Genomic DNA, 24,652 nt, shown 5'->3' on the forward strand with positions numbered 1-24,652 from the left:
CCACTCAGTCAGCTTTGCCTGATAGCACACTTGTTTCAAGTGACTTCTGGACCTTTTTTTTTTTCTTGTGCCACACTTGCTAGTGTTCAGGGGCTGGTGCTTGGGGGTTGGATGAGGGTCACACCAGGTGAATCTAGGCCTCTACCATGCACAGCAGCCCTTTGAGCTATCTCCCTGGCCTTTGGAGGGCTTCTTTCTGCATCCTGCACTGCAGAGGCTCTAGGTCAGCTTTGCCAGGAACTGTTGGCATACCGGCTGCAGTGAAAACATGCCACCTCCTTGGGACAGCAGACAGTAGCACCCCTTTGCCCTCTCTGTTGGCAATAGGAAGGCATTTTCTTCGAAGTTGATTTCGTGCCCACTCGCACATTCCAGCTCAGTCCTTTTACTCACTCCAGCAGGAAAAGGCTCAGGGCAAAGGAAGAAACACCATGAGCTCAGAACAAAGGCGCCAGGGACACTGAGAGCTCGTGTTTGTATCCTAGGATGCACAGCAGGTCTGACCTGGTCCAGTGGATGATGGTCAGCTGGAGACCGGAGCACTAAGATTCTCTAGTTTTGAAATCCCACCATGCCAGCCCCTTTCTGAGGCCTATGACCAGAGTATGATTTCTCTATCAAGAAGACTGGATGTGTGGCTGACTAGGACCTTTCCCAACACTCTTTATAAGGGCTTTGAAGGGAAAGTAACCAACCCCTGCCCAACCCTAAACAATTTCCCAATTTTATTTTTTCTAAAAAAATTTTTTTGTTTCTCTTTTTGAATGACTATTATGACCCTTTTTAGCAAGACTTCAAAAAATATGATCAAAAATCAGATTTAGGGGTTAGAGAGATCACAGAGCTGGTAGGGTTGGGCATTTGCCTTGCACACAGCTGATCCAGGTTTGGTCTATATTAAAATATTAAAACAGTACATCATATTTTCCTTTTTTATTGTAAATCCTGAAATGATGGAAAGTCACCTTCAGCTCACTGGCAACAAAGCATGATGAATGACAGTGACTGAGGAATTGGTGCAGGACAAAACAAGCACATGCACATGCGCGCGCGTGCACGCGCGCGCGCACACACACACACACACACACACACACACACACACTTTTTACCCCCTTTGGTGAATCTTATGTTGAGTTTCTGATATTGAAGAGTGTGAGTGCCCAGGCCATTCGAGAACCTGAAATAGTCAAAGCTCACCTATTTAATCTTTGATACAAGTGATCATCCAAGGAGACAACTGTGGTGCTGTGAAAACACACTGGCTTGGGGAGTCAGAAAATCTAGATTCCTCATCCTGCCTCTTCACAACTGAAGTGGGCAAGACACTTAATCTCCCTGGACTGTTTCTTCAGGTAGGGATGGGGACAGTAAATCCCATCTATCTCACCAAATGTGAAAATATGAAAACACATGGGGAATATTTACTCTACTTGATGTACAATATACTCAAATAGAATTGTGTCATTATTTATTACATTTGTGGTATTTTATGAAACATTTTCTTCACCAACCCCCATACCAATTTAATAAAACAAATATAAAGGTAACGTTTAAAAAATTGCTGTATTCAAAAGTAACAATAAATTTTAAGGTAAATAAGCTTTAAAACAAAAGTACATGAGCAAAAATAAATAATTTACACCAACCCACTAACCTAATTTTCAGAATAAAGCCATTTCCAATTACAGCACTGTTATCCCGGGCTGTGGTCAAACTTTGATAATTCATTATTAAAAAAAAAAAAAACCAACAGTAACAAAACATTGAACACTAAAATCTTAACAAAACCAAAGCAATGAATTTAACGTTTTAGTTTTAAATAACCAAACTTTGTAATTTTATACATAATCCAATGTAATGCTAATATAATTAGCATTTCAGCTGAAGAGCTGGTATTTAACAGGAATGGAAAACTATAATGAATAATCTTCAAACCATGAAATACAAATAAAAACGGACAAGTATACAGTAGAACAAAAACTGCAGACACTCTACTAACAGGGAGATATTTGAAGGCTTCATATCCTTTATTATCCATGATGGCTTTTGGAATTATGATTGTTTGATGTATATAACCTTTAAAATTTTAGATACAGCCTTTAGTTTATTTCACAGTAGGTTAAAAATCCATCATCAGAGTCCATAAGACATCACTGATCTTTCACACAGACTCCAGGAGTTTGCAATCTGATAAGAAAGTAACAGGAAAACTGACTGTATTGCCCTAATTTCATACTTCCCTGTACACAATGAATCAGTCTGGGAAGCTATTCCAAGAGTTAGATACACAAAAGTGTCAAGAATAAAATGTTCTCCACTCTTGCATAAAAATGTGTACAGTGTTTTAGGAATGGAAAACTTCTAATTGTCCTGGGCCCACACTCCACGGGGCCCGGCGGCCTGAAGACTGAATGGCTCCCTTTGCTTATCATAAGCTCCACTGTTGTGAGGATTAATCATCCAGCCCTGGTGTTTCTCCTTGTTGGATCCTTGATGCTATTCTGATGGCTTCTTCCAGAGATGGCTGTTCTCCGAGCTAAAACAGGAACATGGATAAAACCACAGTTAAGAAAATACCAAAGAGGGGGCTGGAGCAATAGCACAGCAGGTAGGGCATTTTCCTTGCACGCGGCCGACCCAGGTTTGATTCCCAGAATCCCATATGGTACCCCGAGCACTGCCAGGAGTAATTCCTAAGTGCATGAGCCAGGAGTAACCCCTGAGCATCGCCTCCCAAAACAAACAAACAAACAAAAAAAACACCAAAAAAGAAGAAAATCAGAACAAAAATTATAGCGTACTGTAAGAAACTTATATGAATATGGTCTCTCTAGCTTTCAAAATCACTTATATAGGCTCTCTCCATTTTTGGAGAAGCCCGCGTTCTCTCTGAGCATGTCACTCTCTCTCTTATTCTCCATTTCCCCACTTATCTGCTTACCCCTTTCTCTTCCTCTCCAAAAAACCTCCAAATAAAATCTGTTACTTAAAAAAAAATACCAAAATTACTTATATATATAAATTTTGGACTGTAGTTTACTGAATGGTAGAAAAGGGGACTACTGAGGATACCAGAAGCAAAATTTCTTGCTGAAATTCAGATGCCTGGGCTTAAAAGGATATTCTTGCATGCTTGCCTTACACACTGCCAACCCAGGTTTGAACCCCAGCTCCATATGGTCCCCTAAGTCTGACCAGGAGTGATCCCTGAGCTCAGAGCCAGGAGAATGCCCTGAGCACCAATGTGTGTGGCTCAAAAAGAAAACGATGAAAAGGTAGCTGGCTGCCTTCCTCGCCTTCCTTCTCCTTTCCTCTCTCTTCCTTTCTTCCTTGGTGGTGGTGATAGTGGGGTGTCAGGCTCAAACCCAGGGCCTCACTTTTTCTGCTTCTTTTTTCTGTCGAGGGCTGGGAAGGGGGGTGGTGGCACACCCAGCTGTGCTCAGGGCTTATTCCTGGCTCTGTACTCAGGGGTCACTCCTGGTGGGCTTGGCTTGGGTGACCATATGGGGTATCAGGGATCAAACCTGGGTCAGCCACGCGCAAGGCAAATGCCTTACCTGCTGGACTATCTCTAGCACCCACAGCCTCATTTTCTTCTTTTCTATGTTTCTGGGCCACACCTGATGATGCTTAAGGCTTGCTCATGATTCTGTGCTCATGGATCACTCCTGGTGGGGCTCGTGGACCATGTGTGGTGCCGGGGACCTAAATCAATTTGTCATTGTGCAAGGCAAGTGCCTTATCCGCTTTACTATCTCTCCAACCTCACCTTATTTTTCTTGCTATAGATTCCCTTAGGAATTCCCTTAGGGCTGGAGCCATAGCACAGCGGTAGGGTAGGGCGTTCGCCTTACAAGCGGCCAACATGGCCAACCCGAGTTCGATTCCTCCGCCCCTCTCGGAGAGCCCGGCAAGCTACCCAGAGTATTCGATATGCCAGACACAGTAACAACAAAGTCTCCAATGGAGACGTTACTGGGCCCGCTCGAGCAAATCGACGATCAACGGGAGGGCCTTTACCTTTTAGATTCCCTTAAAATAATCAACGATAGTAGTAAACAGATTATACTGTGCCTACCTCCTGGAAGGCCTGTGCATAAAGTACGGGTATAAGGCTGACTGCTTGGAGCAACACCGAGGTGACTTACTCACCTGAACTGCAATCTGGGTGCCATTGGATGTTGCCACTAATGTCAGAGGTCTGGTTTCTGTGGTCACTAAGTGATGGCTGTGCTGCTGGTGTCCAATTTCTGAGGAGGCAGTATGGAATGCTGCCAAGTCCTGAGCCACAATTGCAACCTGAAGCGACAAAGAAAATACACAGGGGAAGAATTAAAAGAAAGATTAAAAAAAAAATTAAAAAAAATTTTTTTTTAAAAAAGAAAGACTTAAACAGGCTATAATCCATATAACGCAAAAGACAGTCTTCTAGCTTAAAGGAAAAACTGCCTATTGACCACAGACCTGAGCTCTTACCTTTTCTGGACTCCACTTTTTTATTTGAGGGTGTGAGTGTACAGAAGTTCAATGAAATAAAAATATTACTAGATGCAACACACACACACACATTCATAGCAGCATTACTTATAAAAGCCAAGATCTAGAAACAATTCTAGTGTCCACAACAGAGAAGTGAATAAAGAAACTGTGATCCATAAGGAGATGAAGAGATTGCACAAGGATTAAGTCACTTGTTTTGCAAGTGACCGATCAACCTCAATTTGATCCTTAACCCCCAGAACTCCTAACAATCATCAGTTCAACCATCAACCCTTGAGCTCAGAGCCCCTGAGAACTATCAAATGTGGTTCAAGACCTCCCTCACCCCAACAATAGAAGAAATTGTGTTATATACATAACAATGGAATATTACTCAGCTATGAGAAGTATGAGAAAAGATGAAATCTTGAGGTTTGTTGCAATCTGGATGGAACTGAAAGTCAGGCTAAGCGAAGTGAGTAAGAAAGAAAAGGACAAATACCAGATTATCTTGTGCATATGTGGCAAAGTGTAAAGAAACCAAGAAGAAACAGACGTCCTCAATGGAAGCAAACCCTCAGACCCCCGAGGCACAGTCAACAAAGGGGACATCTGAGGGTGCTAATGTTGGGGGCAGGAGGAGAGACCTTGGGCCCAGGACACAAGTCCTGGCACTCTGGTGGTGAGCTTGATGTAGCACAAGTATGAAACAGTAATATTTGCACTTCCATGAAAAAAAAATCACTTAAAAAGTAGAAGTAACAGAAGGACAGAGGTAGCAGGTCTTTGGCACTGTCCTTTAGTGTACCATAAATTTTCATACCAAAGTATAAACAGTATTGTCACCATGTTTCATCAACTACAATAAAATGAATAAATGAAGTTTTAAAAAGTGCAGGACAGTCTAGACATGGCCATTAAAAGTATGTGTAGGGGTTGTGATGGGGTAAGGTGCTTGCTGTGCACACGGCCGACCCAGGTGCCCTACCCGCTGCTATACTATCACTCTGGCATCAATGAACATTTAATATATACTTTGGCTAAGTACTTAATATGGCTAAGTACTTTGGCTAAGTACTTAATATGCATTATCTTGTTTAATCTTTATGTCAACCTTAAGAGGGCAGATGCAACAATCTTATTTTCAAAGATGAGGGAAAACTGAGACTCGGACAGCTATATAGTTAAGAGTAGTAAAACAGGGGCTGGAGTGATAGCACAGTGGATAGGGTGTTTGCCGTGCACACAGCCGACCTGGGTTCAATTCCCAGCATCCCATATGGTCTCCTGGGCACGGCCAGGTGTAATTCCTGAGTGCATGAGCCGGGTGTGACCCAAAGAGCCAAAAAAAAAAAGTAGTAAAACAGAGATTCAATCCTAAATTTCTAAGTTTAACCACTGTATTACACTGTAGTAATGGTTCTGATAATGAAACATCTATTGATCTATTGATTGAAATAATGGGAAAAAGCAGTTACCTGCTGTCCTTCTGTACCCTCGGCTGTAACCATGGCAACAGAGTGTGTTCCTGCTGAGGAGATGACAGCATCGTGAGTGGGGACTGTGATGGGTGTGCCATCCTGTGTTACCATTGTGATCGTACTGCCAATGGCTTGCATGTCAGCTTGAGATATGTTGACCTGCAATACAATGCATTTCACAAATCAACATTTCCTGTTATACTTAGTGATTATTTTGTGATCAGGAGTCTGAGCTCTGTGGTGCTGGGGATAAAACTTGTGTCTGAATGCAAGTTAAGCACCTCATTCTAGCTCCCCAGACACTGGAAGTCCTTTGGTATGTATGTGTGAAGTAAAGAAACTATGAAAAGGGGAGAGAGAAAAAGGTATCATGTTCAAGAAATAACACAGATGTCTGCAAGGGTGAATAGAAGCCCTGTGAATTAAAAGAACTAAAAGAAGGACAATAGAAGCCCTTTGAATTGAAAGAACTAAAAGAAAGAAATTCCAGGATCCGGCGAGAAAGCTCCACAGACTGACTGCATATTTTGCAGTTTGATCCCTGGCACCAAATGGTTCCCTGAGCCCTGCCAAGTGTAGAACCCCTTCCATAACAACAACAACAACAACAACAACACAACAACAACAACAACAACAAAAACAACAAAAGAAAGAAATTACACACTTCAAGATGGGATATGGACTGTAACAGAGTGGAATGTGCCTTTTGGCACATTTATAAAGAGCAGGCTTAAATTCACTGCAGCACTATTTTTAACATCCAAGATCTGAAAACAATCCAAATTCTTAATAAAATACAAGGGGATAAAGAAATGGCCTGCACGCACGCGTGCGCGTGCGTGAACACACACAGTATTACTCAGCTATAAGAAAAGATGAAATCTTGCTTTTTGCACAAATAGATGAAACTAGAGGGTGTGTTTTAATTAAGTAGGTCAGGAAGAGAAAGACAACTAGCTTCTGTCAGGGTATTTACAACCTTGCACGATGTCATTTAAAAGCTTCTCTACATTCGTACATACACCTTCCACTACCTGCACACCAGTATCTGGACTAAAGCCACAAACAGTCCCTTCTACACCCAGAGAGTGCTGTATCTTCACTCTCTGCATGGAAAACTCATAAAATTATTTTAAGATCTGAGCATGCAAAAAATAAAAATAGAAAACTTCAAGACCTGAGCATGGAAGTTTATAAGTCTGTAACTGTACCTCACAGTGATTCATTTAAAAAAAGGAAGAAGAATAAGAAAAAAAAAAGAAGAGAAAGAAAAAGAAAACTTCAAGATCTACTGAGTGGAATTCTCTGTAAGGATCTCCAAGATTGGGGTATGGTGCCGCCAGCAAGTCAATCTGTACCTGTGAGGTGAGTGCATCAGCAGCCTGATGGTGCCTTCAGACTTCCAGATACCCCAAAATTGCTGCTGTGAACCCAACAACTTGGGGCCAAGTTTACCAAAAAAGTAAAATGGCCAAAAGTTAGGTATGTGGGAGACACAACCACAAACCATCTCCGGCTCACCTATATTTGGAGGCAAGTCCTCTCTGGTTCCTGATCAAACTGCTTAAAGGCCATGATCCCAGAGATTCAGAAACAAATCTCGAAACCCAGCGGCTTTTGGCAGAAATGCGTCCAGTCCCTGCAGTAGGTTACTGGTGCTGGGCACCCTAGGTGGGAATAGGTTTTGTGCCTTGGCCTGTTCCCCCTGGCAGCTTGGTGGCCGTCATCCTCCAGAGGCCATTGGACAGTCAGGTTTGGGCCTACAGTGAGGAGACACGTGGGGCCTCACGGGATGGGGGTGGAGCCGCCTTTCCTCCCACCCCAATGAGAGCCCAGGTCGCCACCCACGAATGGCCTCTCTGGCTCCTGATCAAGCTGCTTAACGGCCATGATCCCAAAGACTCAGGAACAAATCTCAGAACCCAGCAGGTTTTGGCAGAAATCCCTCCAGATCTACTTGTTAAAATTTCAGAATTCCAAAATCGCATGGCCACTACTGCAGCCATGCGACATCATATGCTATTCATAATCAGCAATAGAAAACAAATTGTCTAATGTTGCCTTTTCGGCAGATCTGAGTGCTGGGGTAAAATCCCAAATAATAATGGTGGGTCTGGTGTCAAAATATTGAATGTAATCAAAGTAGAGAGAAAGTAATATGGAAATCATCTGGCCCACAGGTAGGAGGAAGGGTGTGAGATGGGGGTATACTGGGGTTTTTGGTGGAAAATGGGCACTGGTGAGAGACGGGTGTTTCATCATTGTATAACTGAGACTTAGATCCGAAAGCTTTGTAACTGCTCTCACAGTGATTCAATAAATAAATTTATAAAAAAGGGGAAAAAAAGTAAGGTGGAGCTCATGCCCAATTCAATCAGCCTAATCAATGGCTGAATAAACAGCAATACTTCTACATTAAAATTAAAAAAAAATGGGGGGCCTCCAAGATTCCCTCAAGAAGAATAATTTGGTCCTTTTTCCAGGTTGCCATAGCACTTACACAGCAACCAAAAAATTTTTTTTTTCTTTTTTCTTAGTGTTGGTGTTTTGGTCTTACTCAGCTGCGGTCAAGGCCTACTCCCTCCCGTGTGGCGGGGAGGGGTGGGGCAAGACAGGGGTGTTCAGGGGACAATCTGCAGTGCTGGGAACTGAACCCGACTGGCTGCATCTAAGGCAAGCACCTTATCTACTGTACAATCTCTCCGGGTCCTGTTCTTTTTTTTGGCGGGGGAGGGGGCACACTGGTAGTTCTCAGAACTTAAGGACTAGAATCTATGCTCAGCATACACACGTATGCTCTCAGCCTGTATTTCTCTGGTGCTACATACCCATCATCGTAAGAAACTGCTCATTTCAGCAATGTTTTCTTCTTACTAGACTCTGATACCTTCTTTCTTGTACTCCCTATGCAAGCTTCCAAAATGTCTAGTATTATGCAAATGCTCAATAAAAGTTGTCTTAAATTGACTAAAAGAATAGAAAAGAAATACAATTTCTGAAAGAAATGGAAGATCACATAGAAAAAAATAAAACTGGTATGGGGAAAATATTTGTTTTGAAAAATACAGAAAAGGATAAGACTCATTCTCTATCAACAGCAATAGAATATATCACAATGGAACAGGCCTTTTTTTCCCTGGTAAGTTTATTGTGCTTTTGGGGTACGGGGGTGTGTTTGGGGCCACAATGGACAGAGGTTGCTCCTTGTGGTGCTCAGGGAACCGTGAACTAATAGGAATCAAACTGGGGTCAGCCTCATGCAAACCAAGCGTCCATCTTCATCCCTATATTGCCTCTCTTGACCATAACACTCTCCTAAGAGAACCTGCCTTTTAAGTTTTGGGGCTGCTGTACAGGAAGTTTCTTCAAATTTAGGGAAAGAGGGAGAGTATCTATGACCCCCAGAAGTTCTCTGTTTGCACTGACCTAATTTTAAAAATGCCTTAAGACTGACAGTGAGTTAAAACAGGATTAGAAAAGGGCTCACACCACAGTTCCTCAACTTCTACTTGCTGCTGCAGGTGAGATTAATCTCCAGCTGACATCACTGGGTCAACTTTGGAACAAAGGCAGGGCCCCTCCCTCCGACTAGGTGCTAGTAGCTTTCACACCTAACCTGTGCATATTAACAGAGGCCCATACCACAGCTTCTGAAGCATGCAGCCACATAAGCAGTTACCCAACAGATCTGTGATCAGCAAATTACATGCTGCTCACAGTCCTGTTACAGGTCATTTGGTTAAGATGGGCAGAGAAGGAAGAAAGCAACACTCAGCCTAATCTCTGAGCATTTTCCAGAGGATCTAACTATAAAGACTCACCCCCAGCAAAGAAGAACACTAGAAAACCAATGAGGAAAACATAGAAACATCAAGTTCAATGAACAAAATATCATGAAGGCAAAACAACAATCAGCTCAGTAACTTCTCAGATAATTACGTTAGTGAGACCAAGATGAGAATAGTTAATGAGCTCCAAAAAAAAAAGGGGCACAGGTAGTCAGCAAAGCACACGAAAGCATGGGAGTCAAAATGAGAAAATTAGGGAGGATGGTGCCACCAGCAGGTGAATCTGTACCTGTGAGGCGAGTGCATCAGCAGCCTGATGGCATCGTCCGACTTTCAGATACCCCAAAATTGCTGCTGTGCCTTTGGCCAGACTCCAAAAACTTGGGGCAAAGTTTATCAAGGAAGTAAACAGCCAAAAGTTAGGTATGTGGAAGACACATCCACAAACCACCTCCGGCTCAGCTATATGATTGGAGGCATGGCCTCTCTGGTTCCTGATTGAACTGTTTAACAGCCATGATCCCAGAGGCTCAGAAACGAATCTCAGAACCGAAAAGCTTTTGGCAGAAATGCGTCCTATTCTTGCAGTAGGTTACTAGGGCTGGGCCACTCCAGGTGGGAATAAGTTTCGTGCCTTGGCCTGTTTCCCTTGACGGCCTGGTGACCATCATCCTCCAGAGGCCACAGGACAGTCAGGTTTGGGCCTGCAGTGATGAGACACACGGGGCCTCACCAGTTGGGGGTGGAACCGGCCCTTTCCTCCCCATCCCAGTGAGACCTAGAGTCGCTGGCTACAAACGGCCTCTCTGGCTCCTGATCAAGCTGATTAATGGCCATGATCCCAGAGACTTAGAAACAAATCTCAAAACTCAGTAGCTTTTGGTAGAAATGCATCTGGACCGCACACACAGCCATGGCTCCAGAGGCAAAAGGACTTAATCCAGAGCCTGGCAGCTTGCGGCAGAAAACTGAATGGACCATGCGTTAAACTACAGCACCATGCCTCCCCGGGAGGGAAAGGGTGTTGCTCCCTTCCGCCTTTCTCCCCCTGGCAGCAAGGTGGCCACCGCCTCAGAGCTTACTGGAAAGCCAGGTATGAGCCGGCGGTGACGGGGCAACTGCAGTCTCATGGAAAAGGGGACGGTACCGGCTCGTCCTTCATGACCTACCGACGTCACAAGTTGCCCCCCACGAGTGGTTCTCCGGCACAGACATGGCTCCAGAGGCAAAAGGACTTAGTCCAGAACCTGGCAGCTTGTGGCAGAAAAGTAAATGGACCATGCGTTAAACTACAGCACCATGCCTCCCCAGGAGGGAAAGCATGTTGCTCCCTTCCGCCTTTTTCCCCTCTGGCAGCAAGGTGGCTGCCTCCTCAGAGCTTATTGGAAAGCCAGGTATGAACCTGCGGTGACAGGGCAACTGCAGTCTCATGAGAAGGGGGGCGGTACTGGCTCATCCTTCACGCCCTACTGAGGTCACAAATTGCCCCCCACGAGCATCTTTCCGGCATGGCCATGGCTCCAGAGGCAAAAGGACTTAATCCAGAGCCCGGGAGCTTGCGGCAGAAAAGTGAAGGGACCATGCGTTAAACTATGGCGCCATGCCTCCCCGGGATGGAAAGGGTGTTGCTCCCTTCTGCCTTTTCTTCCCCCTTCCCCTGGCAGCAAGGTGGCCGCCGCCTCAGAGCTTATAGGAAAGCCAGGTATGAGCCGGCAGTGACGGGGCAACTGAAGTCTCATGGGAAAGGGGGCGGTACTGGTTCGTCCTTCATGCCCTTCCGAGGTCCTGAGTTACCCCCACGAGCGGTTCTCCGGCACAGCCATACACCAGATGCACAGAAACCAATCTCTAAATTATCTGGCTCTTTGCAGAAATCCAAAATTGCATGGCCGCAATAGCGGCCGTGCAACATTATATGATTCTCATAGCCAGCTATAGAAAACAAAGTATTTCACAATGCCTTTTCAGCAATTCTGATTGTTGGGGGGGAAATTCTAAACAATAATGGTGCATCTTTTGTCAAATTGATGAATGTAATCAATGTAGAGAAGAGTTAAGTAGAAATCATCTGCCTCACAGGCATTGGGAGGGTGGGAGGGAGGGTATATTGGGGTTCTTGGTGGTGAAATGTGAGTACTGGTGAAGGGAAAGGTGTTTGATCATTGTATGACCGAGACTTAAACCTGAAAGTTTAGTAACTTTTCCCACAGTGATTCAATAAATAAATATAAGATAAAAATAAAACTATGAAAAAAAAAAGTAAGGTGGAGTTCATGCCCAATTCAATCAGCTAATCAGTGGCTGAATAAATAACAGTACTCGTACACACACACACACAAAAGAGATAATTATAAGCAATTATAAGCAGAAATGAAGAGTACAGTAGATGATATAAAAAACTGAACAGCAGAATAACAGAAGCTGAGAAAAGATGAAGGAGCTCCAAGATGAGGAGGAAGAAGCTGCTAGGAAGGTGGAAAATAGTCAGAAAAGAAATCAATAGCAAACCAGAGAACTATGGAATGAGTTCAAGAGGAATAGTATCAGAATCATCAGAATCCCCGAAGAACAGGAAGGCAAATGTGATGAAGAAACAATAGTTAAAGAAATCAAACACAAACACTATCCTCCCGTTGTTCATCAATTTGCTTGAGCGGGCCCAGTAATGTCTCCATTTTTTTGAGACTTGTTGTTACTGTGTTTGGCATATTGAATACGTCACGGGTAGCTTGCCAGGCTTTGCTGTGTAGGCGAGATACTCTCAGTAGCTTGCCAGGCTCTCCGAGAGGGGCAGAGGAATTGAACCCGGCTTGGCCAGGCTGGCTGCGTGCAAGGCAAACGCCCTACCGCTGTGCTATCGCTCCAGCCCGTTAAAGAAATCACTGATAAGAATTTTTCACAGCTGCAGATTACAGGTACCAAGATCCAAGAGGCTGGAAGTGTCCCAGTGAAAACAGATCCAAGTAGTAAAACTCCAAGATAGTTACACTCAAACTGATAAGATCCAGATACAGAGACAGAATACTGAGACAGAAAGAGACAGAATATCCAAAGATAAAGACAGAGACAGAAAAAGGAACTTACACACAAAGGAAAAAACCATAAGATGTGCAGCAGCTCTATCAAATGAGAATCTACGAGCCAGAAGAATATAAAAGGGATAGTACAAAAAACCTCAACGAAATGAACACCTCACCAAGAACACTCTATCCAGCTAGATTATCATTCAGATTTGAAGGAATGACACAGAGCTTCATGGACATATTACAGCATAAGAAATTCATAGTCCTGAAACCAGTTTTGCAAGAAGTGTTAAAAGACCTTTATTTTTTTCCCAAAATCAGAATTCTTTTAGTAGTGAATATTTACATAAGACATCACTCATTTAGAGAAATGTAAAATACAAGAATACTGCTGTATTATTTTGGATTATGTTAACTCAAACTTTGAAAAAAACTTGGAAATATGAAGTTTTTTGGTCCTTACTTTCAGATCTAGACATTTATATTTGGGGCAATTCACTTCACAAACATGAAAAAATACAATCTAATCAGCATAAAAGAACTTCTTTAAAGGATACCACAAACTCCCAATATGTGGCATTAATGATGCATTCACTAATGGTGCATATGGCTGCCCTCTACAAGATTAAGAAAGGCATGTTTATTCCTAGACTGCTAAGGGATTTTATTCATTTTTCAATAATAAATTAAAACCTGATTTATACTGATTGTTCTATGTCTGATCAGTTTTTTTTTTTTTTGGCTTTTTGGGTCACGCCTGGCAATGCACAGGGGTTACTCCTGCCTCTGCACTCAGGAATTACTCCTGGCGGTAGCTCAGGGGACCATACGGGATGCTGGGAATAGAACCCGGGTCAGCCATGTGCAAGGCAAACGCCCTACCCACTGTGCTATTACTGCAGCCCCTGATCAGTATTTTTTAACGCAGATTTTTTTACTGTAATCTTTCACATTAATTCTGATGCTTAAGCAGTATCTATAATGTTTACTGGGAGGTGGGAGGGATACTGGTGAAGGAAAGAGGACACTGGTGGTGGGATTGGTGTTGGAACACTGTATGCCTGAAACAACTCTATTATGAACAATTTTGTAAATCATGGTGCCTTAACTAAAAAAAAAAAAAAGGGGGCCAGAGAGATAGTACAGCAGGCAGGCACATGGCCGATCCGAGTTCAATCTCTGGCATCCCATATGGTCCCCCAAGCACTAAGGAGTAATTCCTGAGTGTAAGAGCCAGGAGTAACCCCTGAGCATCGCTGGGTATGACCCCCTCCCCCAAAAATTGAATTAGAAAATATGTTTAGGGCTAGAGAGACAACACAGGGGTAGGTATTTGCCTTGCATGTTGTCACCCGTTTGGTTAGCTCTCCAGCAACACTCATGGTCCCTCAGGAACCACCAGGCATTATTCCTGAGCACATAGTAAAGAACAGGCCCTAGGCACAGTGGGTTCAGTTCAAAAGTACCTCCTTCCAGCAACAAAGGAACAAAAGAAAAGTTTGATCTTGCCTGCCAATTAGTGAACAAAAAGTAATTTGTGGAGTTAATGTCAAAAGGAAGGGGCATACAATGAACAGCCTGGTAGGCCTGGGGGGGGGGGGGGGGAAGCGTGGAGCCATCCCAACTAGACCCCAAGTTCCCACCCAAGAATGAGCCCTCTGGCTACTGATCAAGTTGCTTAAGGCCATTATCCCAGAGACTCAGAAACAAATCTTGGAACCCAACGGCTTTTGGCAGAAATCCCTCCAGATTTAATTATTGAAACTTCAGAATTCCAATAGTGACATCATATGCTATTCATAATCAACAATAGAAAACAAATTGTCTAATGTTGCCTTTTCGGCAGATCTGAGTGTTGGGATAAAATCCCAAATAATAATGGTGGGTCTGGTGTTGAAATATTGAATGTAATCAAAGTAGAGAGAGAATAATGTGGAAATCATCTGCCACACAGGTAGGGGGAGGGTGTGGGATGGGGGGCACACTGGGGTTTTTGGTGGTGGAAAATGGGCACTGGTGAAGGGACAGGCGTTTCATCATTGTATGACAGAGACTTAGACCTGAAAGCTCTGTAACTGCTCTCACGGTGATTCAATTAATAAATTTATATATATATATTTTTTTTAAAGGAAGGGGAATAAACAGAAAGGTACAAGTACTTTGTATTTTTCAATTCTGCCTCCGAGCCAACACTGACATGTTAACAATTACTGATTAGTCCATGGAAGATCAAGCTGTGAGTTGGGGATAAGGAAGAGTTCTCTTTGGAAAAAGTAGAAACCCATGCTGGAGATGTGGCAGAGAGCACGGTTCGCATATATAAAATCCTGGGTTTGATCCCTGGAGTATAGGGTTCCCCATCCAAGTAACTCAGGGTGTAGCCCTGTTGGCCACCAGCACTGGAAAGTCCTGACCCCTTCACATGCATATACAGTTGACTATCAGTGGGAATGGCTCCAGGTTCCCAAACACTACTGCAGAGGATCACTACACACACACACACACACACACACACACACACACACTCTGTAAAAAAACAAAATAAAAACATAAACAAAACTATATTATCATTGCCTCAGTCAAGTTTGTTGATTTTCCATTCTCACCTCTTAGATATACTCAGCTACCAAGCTCCATCACTAATCTAAATTGTGCTTCTTGTGGATCTATCACTCCTCACCTTGGCTAACGGGTCAAACCCAGCAGTGTTCACAACTTACTCCAGGCTCTCTCCATCACTTTTCAAGTCCTCAATTTCAACCTGGTTCTGATCTTCATTGCCAAATCTGTAAACTTACCAATATCTGAATTTTATGGAGCCGCAAACTTCTCTTTACTAAACTCTACATGCAGTGTCTTTGGGCAGACTACTGAAAAATATTCAGGAGTTCTCGCACCACAAAGAAGCTGCAGCTTAAACTTGGTGCATAGGTAGTTAAAGGTGTCTGTAGTTGAGACTCAATCTATAATTCAAGTCCAGGTTCAGAGAAATATTATTTAACTTGTAGTTATTACTTACATGCTGAGTTCCATCCTGGGATATGAGAGTAACTTGCTGACTCAAACCAGACTGGGTTACTGTGGCGACTTGTGTAGACACAACGTCATCCCCTTCTACACCTGTAACATATGTGATTTGGGACCCTTTAAGAACATCTTCACTTTGACCTGTTTAAAATAAATAAATCATTTACTGACCAATCACCCGAGCTCTTTGAAACCAAAGTTTATTTTAAATTTATGAAAACATACAAACTCAAGTGTATGTTTATATATTCTAAATCATGAAAATGGCTTCTAGAACCTTCTAATCCCTCTACCTCCTCTTTTGCAAGCCAAATCAAAACTTTCTATAAGAAATTTTAAGTGTTTGGACTGGAGAGACAGCACAGCGTAGGACAATTGCCTTGCATGTGGCAACTTGGGTTTGATCCCTGGCACTCCATATGGTTCCCCGAGTCCACCAAGAATAATTCCTGAGTGCAGAGCAAGCACTGAACACTACCAAGGGTGCCATGAGAAAAAGAAAGAGGGAAAGAGAGAAGGAACGAAAGAAAGGAGACAGAGAGAGAGAAAGAGGGGGAGGAAGAAAGGGAGGAAGAGAAAAGGGGGGAAGGGGAGAGAAGAAAGAAGGCAGGATGGGAAAAAAGAAAAAAAATTGAACTATCTGGGCTGGTGAGGAGGTTAAGACATTTGCTTTGCATGCAGCAGACCCTGCTTTGATTCCACCATCATCCACCAAAGAACACTACTAGTGACTCCTTGAGCCCCTGAATGTCACTAGGTGGGGCCCTACAATGCTACATCCCAAAGGAAAATAAAAAAGAAATTGTAAATGTTCTAATTCTGGTAGCCTTCCATCTCTTACTCTCAGACAGAGTCATCATACGATACTGTGCATATATGTGGAGGCACAGAGTGTGGGAAAAGAAGTGCACAGGAATACTGACTGGCAATAATCCTTCTAATGTTGGCAAGTATAAACCAAATTCTTGCAGCCACTTAAGGAGCTGTTAAAAACGATAAGACAATCTTCATAAACATTAACCACAAAACTAGAATGGAGTGTAAACACAAGCTCCTTACTCTTTAACACAAGTGACTGATTGCAAGTCTTCAGTACTCAATGGCATCATTGTGTAGAGACAGTAAATAGCATATTATCCAGAGTAAGGTTAATCATTTAACAAGTGATAGAGCAGAAACTCCTATCCCCTTCCTTATCTCATAAAGAGTCAGTAAGTAAACAGCAATTTCAACAAGCCCATTACTGCTACACTTGGCAACCAGGAAGATAACTGATCTCTCCTACCACTTCCAACTTCCCATAAAGGCAGAAAAAAGGTAAATGAGGATTTCTTTTGGGGGGAAGAATGCGTGTGTATATACAAAGGCACACTTTATTTCAAAGCAACTGAGAGAAGTTGGGGGTGCAGCACTACAAACTGGTGGAGGGAGTTCAGCTCCACATCCTCATGGAGTGTCCAGGCAGGGGCTGCTGCCAGTTTCTGCTACTGTCCAGCAACTGTTCAGTCTCCTCATGCTGAAGAAAGAGAGGTGAGCTCAGAGACCTTTAAATGGTCTCTGTTATTCACACAGGCTTGATTCAGGAGAGAGGACACCTGGAGTCAACTAGCTGAGGGAAATGTGCTGAATTATTAAATATTTACATTGAGAATTGCAGTAACTTTCATCACATTTTTACTTTATGTATGTGGACTCCCAAGAAGTGGTCAGGTGGCCTGGGGACCCCTTTGAGTGATTCTCCACCAAAAGGGCTGATGAGAGGAGAAGAGGATGCTCGGGCCACCCTAGTAGTAATTGGGGACCGTGAAGAGGTAGGAACTGAATGGAAAAGTGGGTGCCTTAACCCTTGTACTAACTCTTTGGCCTCGTTTTCAAAGTTTATTATTATTTTTTAGTTTTAAAAAATAACTAAACTAAAGCCCTGTGCTCAGGGCTTACTCCTGGCTCAGCGCTGAGGGATCACTCCTGGTGATGCTTGGGAACCATATGTAATGCATGGAGATCAAACCAGGGTAAGCTGCTGGAAGGCATCTTACCCCCGTGCATCTCTCTGGCCCCTATTTCCACATTTTTAAAAGAGTCACAGAGGTTTCATTTGTGTTTGAAGCAGCTGTTTGGTAAAGATCCTATATTTATAGAAACTAGATTACATTGCACGTATCCTCAGAACAGTCATGAAACAATATATGATTGATTTTGCCTCTCCACTCCACTCCTACCCACTTCCAACTGGGATGGACTCTGCAACAGTAGACAAATAAACATGATTTCTATGTAACACATGCCGGTACTGGACAGATGCAATCAGATATTCATCAAATTTAAAATTAGCAAAATGACAGTATAGTACAGACTTTCTTTAGAACATAAGAAATTGTGACAATCTAAAATATCAACACTTAAGGAAAAGACCAAAGAAGCTTAAAAAAGAAGGAATGGTCTGAGGTTGGAGAGACAATACAGGGAAGTTTAGGTATCTGCCTGACACACAGCTGACTCCAGTTTGATCCCTGGCACTCACTGGTCCCTCAACTATTGCCAGGAGTGACCCCTAAACACAGAGCCAGGAATGGCTCCTGAGCACTACTGGTTATTGTCCCCCAACCTCAAACATACCACCCCTGCCCCGTGAATGTGTAGGGCCTGGCAGTTGGCTCAGTGGCAAAGAGCACCTGCCTTGCAAATGAGGCCCTGAGTTCGGTCCCTGTGCTACCTGCATGCACTCAGAGCAGTTCTTTAGACTCTGCTGTCTGGTAAACTCCCTTCCCCTGAGCCCTACACTAGTGCGTGATCTCTGGCGCACCACAGCCAGGTATGCATGAGCACTGCCACATGGACACTAAAAGATGTATGAGCCCTGGGGCACAGGCATAAGCCCTAGAAAGCACATATGTGAGCACCGCAACTAGAAAGGGCAAACACCTCAGATGTGTGCGTGATCTCAGGCCATCACAACAGCAGCAGAAAAATATTAAACACAGAGGGGCTGGAGCAAAATTACAGTGGTCAAAGCATTTGCCTTGCATGCGGCTGACCCAGGTTTGATCTCCCTGACATCCCAGATGGTCCCCCAAACCTGTCAGGAGTGATCCCTGACCTGAGCACAGAGCCATAAGTACTGCTGGATGTGCCACCCCCCAAAAAAAAAAGACTACTAAAACTGACTTGGACATCATTACAGCCTGCTTTCCAACTGGAAGGGTTTCTACAATAATATCTAACTGTGCATACTTACATTGCTCAGCTACAAAATAAAGAACTAGAGTTCAGCAGGATAGTACAGGTATTACATGTAGCAGACTAGCTTGCTCTCTGGCACTGCCAAGAGTGATTCCTGAACACTGAACTGGGAGTAAGCTCTGAGCACCACTGGTTATGGCCCCCAAACCAACCAAACAAAATCATGAATTACTGGAAATTATTTGATCAGGGAGTGAATAATTTTAATCTGCAACTCGTTTACTTTACTTAAATTTTTCAGTGCTTCAAATGGAAAGGGTATTTCTTTGATTTTTCAAATTAACTTCATTTAGGAGGTATTCAGTGAAACAGGAAGATGAAACTGTTTTGGGAGAGATGCCTCCTCACCCCGCACCAGGCTGACTTCATCCAGAGTACCTTGAAGGGGGGTAGATGAGTCTCTCTGCCTGACCCAACAGAACCCTGGCAGCTGCAAACTCCAGAACCCAATCTCTGCCATGCTCACTGCCGATCTTCACAGGCTTGGGATGGGCCCTTCACACAAGAGAATTAAATCCACTGAAAAACCCAGGTATGCAGGTTTTGTGACTGAACTTCTAGGTTTGCACAGATTTGGGAATGGACACCCTCCTCCCATCTCCCTGTGCTTCCCAGTCCCTGGCAGTCACCCCCACGAACTGCCTCTGGCACCATATAAGCCCATTAATGGCCATGGTCCAGAGACTCACAAATAAATCTCAGAAGAGAGCAACACGCTGCTGAGATGCCTCCAGACTTCAAAATCTCCATACAGTTAAAAATGCAACTCCAGCTCTAGCACTGTGTTTAAAATTTTAGAATTCGGGGCTGGAGCGATAGCACAGCGGGTAGGGCATTTGCCTTGCACACAGCCAACATGGCCAACCCAGGTTCGATTCCCTGCATCCCATATGGTCCCTGGAGCACCGCCAGGAGTAATTCCTGAGTGCATGAGCCAGGAGTAACCCCTGAGGATCGCCGGGTGTGACCCAAAATGCAAAAAAAAAAAAAAAAAAAAAGAATTCCTCGAGCACATGGCCACAGTCATACTCCGTGCAACATCTCATGCTTGGTATACCATATGCCAATGATATACCAAGAGTATCACTGTTACTATCATCCTATTATTCATCGATTTGCTTGAGCAGGCACCAGTAACATCTCCATTCATCTCAGCCCTGAGATTTTAGCAGCCTCTCCTTACTTGTCCTTCCCAACGGTGCCACACTGGAGGCTCTTTCAGGGTCAGGGGAATGAGACACATCATTGTAACTGTTTTTGGCATACCGAACACACCACATGAGCTTGCCAGGCTCTGCTGTGCAGGCAGAAGACTCTCGGTAGCTTGCTGGGTTCTCTGAGAAGGAGAACTAGACTATAAGAGGTCCCCCAAAGAGCATAAAAAAAACCCACACAGAACCCCAAACATACTGTTAATGATTTTGTTTTGTGGCCACAGCTGGCAGTGGTGGGGGGGCTTGGAGGGGACCCTATGCGGTGCTGGGGATCAAACCAGGTCTGCCACATGCAAGGCTGACACCCTTTCCCCTGAATTGTCGCTTGGGCCCCACATTGTTTAATTTGGAAAGCTCGTTAATACCAACCGTGCAATGTCTGCATAGGAGGAACCTCACGGACAAATGAGGCTCAGCGGAGCGTCTGGATGATGCTGACCAGCCAGCACCCACACCGGCTCTGCATGTGCTGCTGAGTGCCAGTCACGCCTTGCTTTCCTGCCTCTCCAGGGTCAAGAAAATTGAAATTTTAAAGTTCTGTCTCTTTTTTCCTTTTCTTCTGTTTTTGGGTCACCCCTGGCAGTGCTCAAGACTCACCCCTGGGTCTTGAAGGATCACTTCTGGCAGGGCTTGGGGGATTGTATGGGGTGCTGAGGATCAAACCCGGGTGGGCCGCCTGAGGCGAGTGCCCTCCCTGCTGTACTGTCTCTCTGGCCCTAATACTTCAGGATTCTGGCTCACAAGGCCCAGGTAATGGTGTATCGGAGGTCTTTCTTGGTAATTAAAAAGTCTCTTGGGGCTGGAGTGATAGCACAGCGGGTAGGGCATTTGCCTTGCACGCGGTCGACCCGGGTTCAATTCCCAGCATCCCATATGGCCCCCAGCACCGCCAGGTAGGAGCAATTCCTGAGTGCATGAGTCAGGAGTAACCTCTGAGCATCGCTGGGTCTGACCCATAAAGCAAAAAAAAAAAAAAAAAGTCTCTGTTAGGTAAAAAAGACACAGTACAGGGGTCAAAGCCTTTGCCTGGCACCACACCACATTTGATGGGATGTAAAATAGAAGGCAACCAATCTTGATAAATATAAAAACAAGACTGTTGAACACTGTCCTCCCATTGTTCATCGATTTGCTCGAGCGGGCCCAGTAACATCTCCATTGTGAGACTTGTTACTGTATTTGGCATATTGAATACGTCACGGGGAGCTTGCCAGGCTTTACTGTGCAGGCAAGATATTCTAGGTAGCTTGCCAGGCTCTCCGAGAGGGGCAGAGGAATCGAAACTGGCTCGGCCGGGCTGGCTGCGCGCAAGGCAAATGCCCTACCGCTGTGCTATCGCTCCAGTATATACGTATGTATTATATATTATATATACATATACTGTCACTGTCCTCCCGTTGATCATCGATTTGCTCGAGCGGGCCCAGTAACGTCTCCATTGGAGACTTTGTTGTTACTGTGTCTGGCGTATCGAATACGTCACGGGGAGCTTGCCAGGCTCTGCCGTGCGGGCGAGATACTCTTGGCAGCTTGCCGGGCTCTCCGAGAGGGGCAGAGGAATCGAACTCGGGTCGGCCATGTTGGCTGCGTGCAAGCCAAACGCCCTACCGCTGTGCTATCACTCCAGCCCCCATATACGTATACATACATATATATATACATATATATGCATACAAGGCTCAATCTGTAACAACATATTAGTGATCTTTTATATAGGGGTTTAATGGCTCCAAGGTGAGATACAAAAATTTTCACACATTTTCCTCTTTGGATCACTTTTAGTGGATTATTTGTAATAAGCAATACAAAATAAATTATTTAGCATCTGCCTTTGGGGCAGGCTTGAGTGGTGGTGGGAAAACTTGAAATAATGGTGGCGAGACTGTTGTTAGAATATTGAATGTAATAAACTATTATGAACAACTTTATAAAAATTAATTTTTTTAAATGAGCTAAAAAGTTTTCATTTGCACTTCATTTCAAAACTTTTCAAGAAAAGCTGGAAGCACAGGAAAGTCTATTCTGTTTCTTCACATGTTAATATATGCAGCTATTTTCTCATTTGATTTCTGCTTTCTTTGTTCCTTTTTTCATAAGAATAACTGCATTTACCAAATTTAACTTTTCTTTTAAATCCATACAAGCATATTTTTTGAAGTCAAACTTTGTGTTAGCTGGGAAGCTAAAATTTGTCCCAGATTGTGTATACTGTATATTAACAAAAAAACTGTTTTGGTTCTTGGGTCATACTTGGGGATTTTGGGCTACTCCTGGTTCTGTGCCTGGGGGTTAGCCCTGGCAGGAGACTGCACTGTTGGAGTCTCCCACACGCAGAGCTTAGCCTGTCGAGCTCACTCTCAGCTCTGACACACTATGTTTTGGAAAAACCTACTTTGTTTTACCTGTTTTCTTATATGACTTCAATGAAATCAGAGGTTATAAATGTCTAAAACAATTTATCCAACAGTTCAATCTTACTGAAATGAATGGCTTTGTCTCCTACAACACTAATAGCACATGAATCAACTGAAAGTTATTGAGGGGGGCTGGAGAGATAGGACAGCACGCAGGTGCTTGCCTTTCATGCTGCTGATCTGGGACAGATCCCCTGCACCCCAGATGGTCTCCTGAGAACTGCCAGGAGTGATTCAGGAGTAAGCCCTGAGCACCGCCTGAGTAGACTCAAACAACCAGAGAGCTTCACCACTCTTACCATTTTACCATTAATATCAACACCCAAATAATCTCTCTGCCTTCGGCTCCTCTCCAGTCTCACTTCACACCACCTTCCCATGCAGAGTATGACACTGGTCCAGCCTCCTTCACTCTCTCTGATTTACTCTGCTCTCTCCAATCTCCAGGCTTCTCACATGTTATTCCATTTATTAAAGGGGCTGGAGCGACAGCACAGCGGGTAGGGTGTTTGCCTTGCCTGCAGCCGACCCGGGTTCAATTCCCAGCATCCCATATGGTCCCTCAAGCACCGCCAGGAATAATTCCTGAGTGCAATGCCAAGAATAACCCTGTGCATCACCGGGTATGATCCAAAAAGCCCAAAAAAAAAAGTTATTTTGCTTCTGCACCTCTTCTTCTCTCACCAAACCTTTTGCCTCCTCACCTCATGAACCTATACTCACCTTAAAACTCTTCCAAGCTCATTTCTTCAGAGAAGAACCATCTTTGATTTTACACACTCGACAGTGCTATGTAGACTGTAGGTGTCGAGTCCAAGTTGGCTGTGTGCAGGACAGATGCCCTGGGGGCCCGCTGTCCCCAAGAAACCTTCTCTGACCTCCCAGAATAGACTGCAGTTCACCCCTTAGGCATTCCAGAGCTCCATGTGCTTTCTCTTGGCAGCATTTATTAATTACAGTGGCAAACTGTGCTAATAAAACTTTGTTTTCTTTTTTCTAGAAGCTGATATGAATCATAAATCATGCTTATAAAATGTTGGCTCCCAAACACAAAGCTAAATAAATTGGGCAAACCCTCACCTGGGGGAGGTTCAAAGAAGGCTTCCTGCTCCTCCTCGATGGGCTCGGTGTCGTTGTGGGCCGTCCGTTTGTGCATGGCCAATGTGGAGATCTGCTTGTAGGTCTTTCCACAGTGGTTACAGTTGTACGGTTTGGAGTGAGTATGAACGACATGATGTTTGTATAAACTGGAATATTCTGTAAACCTTTTGTCACATCCAGGGACTGTGCATACATATGGCTTTTCCCCTAAATGAAATAGACAAAAAAAAAAAAAAAATGAAGGCAAAACAAATAGTTGGCAGATCCCTCTCTATCTTGCCATGAGAGAATACACACACAACTTTTGTATGGTTTTTGATTTGGCTCAAAAGTGGTTGGTATCTGGAATGTGAGTCCTTTGCCTGAGTAGTTTTCTACATCAAGAGATGAGAAGTGTCAGGAGGGAGATGTTGCCCAGTTTAACTACGCTTTAATGAGACTAATTGCTACCTATAGTTAGACTATTTAGATAGCATCAAGATTTATACTGATAACAACAATAAATGCAACTATTACTATAACAAGTACAGTTTACCCTAAGGGTTTGTCTCTCTCTCTCTTTTTTTTTTTTTGATCAAATTCAAGGTTCATATAGAAAGGATACACTTTACATTCCTTGTCCCTGCCCTAGGGTTCTTTGTTTTTGCTTGTTACTTTGTTTTGTTTTGGGGTGATATCAAGGGGTGCTCAGAGACCTCAGACAGTACTGAGGCTCAAACCCAGGCTACCTGCATGCAAAGCATATGTGCTCCATTCTGTTAAGCTATGTTACTAGTTTCCCTAATGGCAATTTAAAAAATGACTTTTGAAAAAGAGTTTTAGACATAGTTTGGACTAGTACCAGTTTGGTAATATGAAAGGAATTCCATGGTTCACATTAATTTC

At 43.7% G+C, this 24,652-nt stretch overlaps 1 protein-coding gene across 1 annotated transcript in view; it reads right to left on the reverse strand.

Annotated features, from left to right (window-relative positions):
• Nucleotides 1-1,451: 1,451 nt before the first annotated feature.
• Nucleotides 1,452-24,652, reverse strand: part of ZNF143 (zinc finger protein 143) — a 71,701-nt gene continuing 48,500 nt past the window's right edge. Inside the window, exons 12-16 of the mRNA XM_056116043.1 lie at nt 23,747-23,974; nt 15,791-15,939; nt 5,958-6,119; nt 4,153-4,299; nt 1,452-2,536 (exon numbers count right to left, since the gene is read on the reverse strand). Coding sequence (XP_055972018.1) covers nt 2,453-2,536; nt 4,153-4,299; nt 5,958-6,119; nt 15,791-15,939; nt 23,747-23,974 — 770 coding nt within the window. The 3' untranslated portion in view covers nt 1,452-2,452. The remainder of the gene's footprint in view (nt 2,537-4,152; nt 4,300-5,957; nt 6,120-15,790; nt 15,940-23,746; nt 23,975-24,652) is intronic.

Source organism: Sorex fumeus, unplaced genomic scaffold (genome assembly GCF_029834395.1).
Source record: "Sorex fumeus unplaced genomic scaffold, SorFum_2.1 ptg000030l, whole genome shotgun sequence".
Lineage (NCBI taxonomy): Eukaryota > Metazoa > Chordata > Mammalia > Eulipotyphla > Soricidae > Sorex > Sorex fumeus.